The 6,388-nt window shown below is 51.6% G+C and overlaps 1 protein-coding gene across 1 annotated transcript in view; it reads right to left on the reverse strand.

Moving 5' to 3' along the window:
• LOC125135331 (ubiquinol-cytochrome-c reductase complex assembly factor 2) overlaps positions 1-5,577 on the reverse strand; it is a 28,518-nt gene extending 22,941 nt beyond the window's left edge. The window contains exon 1 of the mRNA XM_047795350.1: positions 5,395-5,577. Within this exon, the coding sequence (XP_047651306.1) occupies positions 5,395-5,532 (138 nt within the window). The 5' untranslated portion in view covers positions 5,533-5,577. The remainder of the gene's footprint in view (positions 1-5,394) is intronic.
• Between the last annotated feature and the right edge of the window lie 811 nt (positions 5,578-6,388).

Here is a 6,388-nt window from a genome sequence, read left to right on the forward strand (position 1 = left end):
CCCTGGCCTCAGTGGGTTAAGGATCCAGCGTTGCCATGAGCTGTGGTGTAAGTTGCAGTTGTAGCTCAGCCTGTGTTGCTGTGGCTGTGGTGCAGACCAGCAGCTGTAGCTCTGATTCCACCCCTGGCCTGGAACTTCCATATGCCGCAGGTACAGCCCTAAAAAGAAAAAGAAAAAAAAGAATCTGACTGTGGTGACTTGGTCACTACAAAGGTACAGGTTCAATCCCTGGTGTGGCACAACGGCTTAAAGGATCTGGTGTTGCTGCAGCGTAGTTCACAGCTGTGGCTCACATTCAGTCCCTGGCCTGGGAACTTCCACATGCCACAAGTGTGGCCATAAAAATAAAAGTGAAATTAAATTAAATGACTATAAAGCAATCTAGGATTGAATGTTATCCCTATCAAATTACTCATGACATTTTTCACAAAACTAGAACAAGTAATCCTAAAATTTATATGGAACCAGTAAAGACTCAGAATTGCCAAAGCAATCCTAAGGAAAAAGAAACAAAGCTGTAGGCATAACCCTCCCAGACTTCAGACAATACTACAAAGCTATAGTAATCAAAACGACATGGTACTGGCACAAAAGCAGACATATGGATCAAAGGAACAGAACAGAGAGCCCAGAAATAAACCCACACACCTATGATCAATTAATCTTCAACAAAAGAGGCAAGAATATAAAATGGAAAAATTCTTTTCAGCAAGTGGTGCTGCTGGGAAAGCTGGAGAGCCCCATGCAAATCAGTGAAGTTAGGACACTCCCTCAGATCACATACAAAAAATAAACTCAAGGCTTAAAGACTTAAATATAAGGCATGACACTATAAAACTCCTAGAACATTCTCTAATATAAATCACAGCAATGTTTTCGGCATTTTTTTTTTTGCTTTTTGCTTTTTAGGGCTATACCCTCAGCATATGGCGATTCCCAGGCTGGGTGTCAAATTGGAGCTGCAGCTGCAGGCCTACGCCATAGCCACAGCGACACAGGACCCAAGCCGCATCTGCAAACTACACCACAGCTCACAGCAACGCCGGATCCTTAACCCACTGAGGCCAGGGATTGAACCTGCAACCTCATGGTTCCTAGTCAGATTCATTTCTGCTGCACCACAATGGGAACTCCAGCATTGTTTTCTTAAGTTTCTTCCAAGGCAAAAGAAATAAAAGGGGAAAAAAACCCACTAAAACAAAAAAAGAAATCATACCTAATCGAACTTAGAAGTTTTGCACAGCAAAGGAAACAAAATGAAAAGACAACCTATGGACTAGGAGAGGGAAAAAAAAAAACCAACACCAATTTCGCGGCTCAGCAGTTAACAAACCCAACTAGAATCCATGAGGACGCGGGTTTGATCCCTGGACTTGCTAAGTGGGTTAAGGATCTGGTGTTGCTATGAGCTGTGATGCAGTTGGCAGACACAGCTCGGATCCTGTGCTGCTGTGGCTGTGCCTTACAGGAGAAGCACCTGCATTTTAAACATGCCTGGAAAACCAGTCTGAACATGATCTCAATGCCCTGTAGCTCCACCTGGGGCTGGGGAGATTGGGACACCTGCACCCCTCAGAGCTGAATATCCCCACAGCTGCTGTACAGTGGGCTCAATATCACAACTAAAAATAGCATTATCTGTCTGCAGGCCTTTCCTTCAACACTTGACTTCAGAGGACCTACACACAGAGCTGTTATGCTGAGATGGCATCACTACTGCCCACAGGTGCCAGGCTGCTAAGGAGCAGCTCAGCCACACAGAGGCCACACAGAGGCTTGCTGCAGACCAGGCTTGGCCAGGTGACCAGGAAAACAGAATTACATCAAACCTTTCAAGACTCCTCTGAGGAGTGAAGCATCAGCTACATTACTGCCAACCCCAGACGAAGTTCAACTCCTTTCAAAGAGGGGCGACATTACTTAAACCTGGATATTTAACACAAGGGTGAGTGAGCCTCTTCCTGGGTGGCAGCATCTCCAAGATGCTCCCCAGAGCCGTGCCCCATGCCAGGTAAGTGGGTGCAGCCAGGGACCTCTCAAGAAGCTGCCTGTGCGCCTAACGATCTCATTACAAGGGCTTGCTCCTTCCTCTATACTTAAGCCAACAATTACAGCTGTTTAGCCTTCCCCCACGTTGTGATCCTTTCATTAAGCTCTCAGTGCTGCAGGGAAGACATGTTCCCAAAAGGAAGCTGAACTGAAAGGGCGAACTTCCCAACCTGCTCAGCAGGCTAGAGGAGAAGGGGATGTCAAGAGTGTTCCTGCCTCCCACCCCTGCCTCCTGGTGGGCTGGGGGGGCACCTGTGAGGGAATTGGTGCCAGAAGTCCTTGCTCCACTCCGGCACAGGTCTCAAAGATTCACCTGCTTGCTAGTGTTCTGGTTTTTCTGGCCGGTATCCTACCGAGGCCGGTCTTCTTCCCGTCTGCACTAGGAGCAGTGCCTGGGCTACAGAGAAGCAGGTGGGTGCTCACAGGGATTCTTTGCCAAAACTGACCCTGGTCCAAAAAGGTTGGAGCAGGAAATGAGGGGAAGGGAGTGGCTTGAAGTTCATGGACAAGAGGCCTTCCTAACAAGAAGTAACTCAATCAGGCAGGAAGGAGGCAGTGCCAGGCCAGGCAGCTGGGTCTGTGTCTCACCAGCCTCGCCACCTAACTCCCAGGGAACCCACGTACATTGTTTCACTTTTCTCATTTTGTTTCTTGGTCTTTAAGATGGGAACTGTGAGATGACCTCACTCAGCTGCACTGAGGACTGAACTAAATGAGACCGGTCAAGCATGCTGTGTGGTGCACGTTCAGTGCTACTGTGGTAGGAAGCCCAAGGCCGAAGACTGCCCGCCTCTCTCTCCTGGAACGAGGTGCGGGGCAGAGCTGCCCCCTCCAGGCCTGTCTTCCTGACAAGTGGCACAACCATGGGAGCTGCACACCCATCAGCCGACCAGGTCTACTGCCTGCTGGTGGCTGCCAGCCTAGCAAAGAACCTACCAGAGCGACCTTTCTCTCTCAGTCTGGGGGTGTGAGGGGGAGTAACTGACAGGACTGCCCTCAATTCCAGCAAGGGACTGTTCCTCCTAAAGATCACCACAAGCATTCACTGAGGCACCTTCTCAGGTGATATCAGGATGAGGTACCAGGAGGTCCTGAGTCATGTGTCTGCTGCCATCATGACGCCCTGGCTCACTCCACCAGGGCACATTCATCAGCCACTGTGGAACCATCACTGAGCGGTGACTTGCACCTGCAGCCATGACTCAAATCTGTGTGGGCCTCTGACTCATCGGAGCCATCTCCCCAGGTGATGACAAAGGATGGCAACTCCAAAGAGAACACTCTGCCCTCCTTTCCTGGCCCCTCGCCCCTCTCTAACAGTCAAGTTGGGGAAGGTCACACCCTCACTGCTTCTCTGCTGCCTGGTCCCCCGCCCTCCAAATTCCCTCAGAGTAAAGTCCCGTGAGCTCCCTAGTGATCAGGACCAGGTTCTGCCCCTCATCCGCAGTTCCCACAGTTCCCCAGTGAGTAAGCCCGCAAATTCATTCTCACCACTCAGGACACAGAAACATCCCCTTCTCACTCTTTGCAACTTCTCTCCATCTAGTTCTGCTACACCTGCAACTATATTCAAATGATTTTTGTCTCATGAGCCACCACCAATCATTTATGTAACCATCCATTCATTTACTGAGTGTCTTTTATGTGTGAGGAACTATGTGAGACACCATGGGGAGAAAGATAAAAATTGAACAACCTCTATTCTCAGGAAGCTTGCACCAGAAATACATAGGGAGCACAGCCCTAGAAGGCCTATGGGATTCACAGGATTGGGGCTAGCTATGATTCTTGCCTGCAAAATCTTTATCCTTTGGGCCAGTGAAGAGCACTGTAAGAAGTGTGAGGCCTCAGTGTGGTGTGACACCCCCCCCACACCCTCCCCAGCCCTAGTCAGACATTCCATCCATTCCACCACCCACCCAGTGCTTGTCTCCATGATGCCAGTGGGCATGTTCTTGCTCTACTAGGTGGGCTGGCTTGGCTCCGTGTAGCTAAGTTGAAAAAGACCATGTTCCTACTTTGACAGCTGTGGCCAAATTTTGCAAAAGTCACTTCCTCAGACTGTGTATGTGTGTATATGCTATCTCATAGGCCTGAGCTCTCACCCGAGCCCCAGGCTCAAATATCCTACTGTCTACTTGACATTTCCACTCAGAGGTAACAGCACTCTGCATCTCAAGTTCAACATGTCTAACACCAAACACAAGATGTTCTTCCCACATCCCACCTGTTCCTCATCTAGTCTTTCTCATCTCAGTTAATAGCACCACCTTCCACCCAGATGCTCAGGCCAAAACAATCTAGGTGTGACCCTTGGTTCACCTTTCCTTCTACCCTACATCCAATGTATCAGGGAAACCTGTGGCCGCAACCTTCCACGGCAACCTCAATCCAGCCACTTCCCTCTCCTGGGCTGCCTTCTGCATCCACGCCACCATTTCTTGCCTGGGCTGCCAGAGTAACCTCTTCTCCAGCTGACTGCTTCTATTCTTGCCCCCCTATAATCCATTCACAGCTATAACCAGAGTGATCTTTAAAAAAAGTAAATTAGGTCACATCGGCCCCCCGACTAAACCTTCCCAGCTCACTGGTCTTATGATAAAATCCACCTTCTAATCAGAGACTGCCTTTAAGACCCTATCATGGAGTCTTAGGGTCTTTTATGAGTCAAATGAATATGGCTAGCACCATGAGGACGAAGGTTTGCTCCCTGGCCTCACTCAGTGGGTTAAGGATCCGGCGTTGCCACGAGCTGTGGTGGAGGTGGCAGACGCGGCTGGGACCTGGCGTCGCTGTGGCTGTGGTGTTGGCCAGCAGCTGTAGCTCTGATTCGACCCCTAGTCTGGGAACCTCCATATGCCACAGGTGCGGCCCTCAAAACACAAAAGACAAAAAAAACCCCACAAAAACGCAGGTCTACTCAAACGCAGGGGTCTGGGGTGAGGACAGGGCTTTGGCTATGGGTCACCACATAGCACTGTGAGGTACGGAACAGTGTCAGGGGAGCAACAGACTGCCACAGGTACTGCGCCTAGAATCATGGAGAGCTTTTAAAAATGCTGAGGCCAAGCCAAGGCCTCCCCCACTGATTCGAGGAGGTCGAACGACCCAGGTCTCCAGATTTTTTAAAGCGTCCTAGAACTCCGAGGGGTGCGTTGCAAGAGCACTGAGCCGTCCGCGGCGCCCCGCAGGCTCCCGGGGCGGGGCTTTCAGAGGGCCCACGCGCACGTGTGGCCGAGGGAACGGCGCGCGCATGCGCCGGGCCCGCCACCGGCCCGCACTGCCTTGTCCTGCCCCCCCACCCCCCACGCCTTCCCGCCGCAGGCGGTCCCCACGCTGTGTCACCTGGGTGTTCTCTCCCTCCCGAAAGGCCTGCGCTACCCGCTGCCGCAGATAAGCGCCCAAGTCCCGGCCCCGTTTGGTCTCGTCCAGCGGCCATTCCTCACAGAGCCTGAGAAAACGCCGGTAGCGGCTGGCCGCCATCTTGGGCCCCGCGTGTCCCCGCCCCCGAGGGAGGAGTTCGCGCGGACGGAAGGCGTTTGCGCACTAAGGACCTCTGGCTTTCCCAGGAGCTGGCGCGGGAGGGGGGAGGGAGGAGGGAGGAGGGAGGGAGCATGCGCTTCTTCACCGCGCTCGCCGCATTCCGGGTGGGGGCGCTGCTCGCTTGCCCTGCGAGCCGAGCTAATTCAGTCCTTGTCCTCCTGGAACCAGCCGGTCTTCCAGGGGCAAGTCGGGCGTGGAGTACCCCCAGGGATGGCTTTGCTTCTCTTTTTCAATGAATGCACAAGCTCCAGACTAAAAATCCTCCTCTGAGACCTCTGCTGATTTGCATAAACGGATACATTTGCATGTAAATACAGGTTGTTATTCGATGAAGATATGTTTGAACTTAATATCCTAGCACACGTGGTTTGCAGCACCCCCCCTCCCGCCGCCCGCGCCCCTTTCCCGAAGCCCCGGTACCTATCAGTACCACAATTGGTGCTCTGCCACAATTCCTTCTTTAGTGCTCCTCGCTCCTGTCCCTGTGTCCCCAGCCCCTGTTAGTATCACTTCTGAACTTCCCCTTCCCAAGCCGTCCACTTGTCCCTGTTTGAGTTGATGCAGCCGAAAAAAACTTGTTTTACCAAGCTTGCTCTTATACAGTTCCAGCTCCATCCTGATTTTCCTTTTCTTAAACAAACAAACAAACAAACCCCAAAAACTCTACCTTCCGGATTTTCCTTGAGGAAAGCCTCATCCTCCTTTTGCATCTTTACTGTCCCGTCTTTAGACAGGACCATCCTATGCACACAGCGCTTGGCTTCCCCCAGATCTCTTCCTTCTCTCCACCCGTCTA

The sequence above is a fragment of the Phacochoerus africanus genome, chromosome 9, assembly GCF_016906955.1.
Source record: "Phacochoerus africanus isolate WHEZ1 chromosome 9, ROS_Pafr_v1, whole genome shotgun sequence".
In the NCBI taxonomy this organism is placed as follows: Eukaryota; Metazoa; Chordata; class Mammalia; order Artiodactyla; family Suidae; genus Phacochoerus; species Phacochoerus africanus.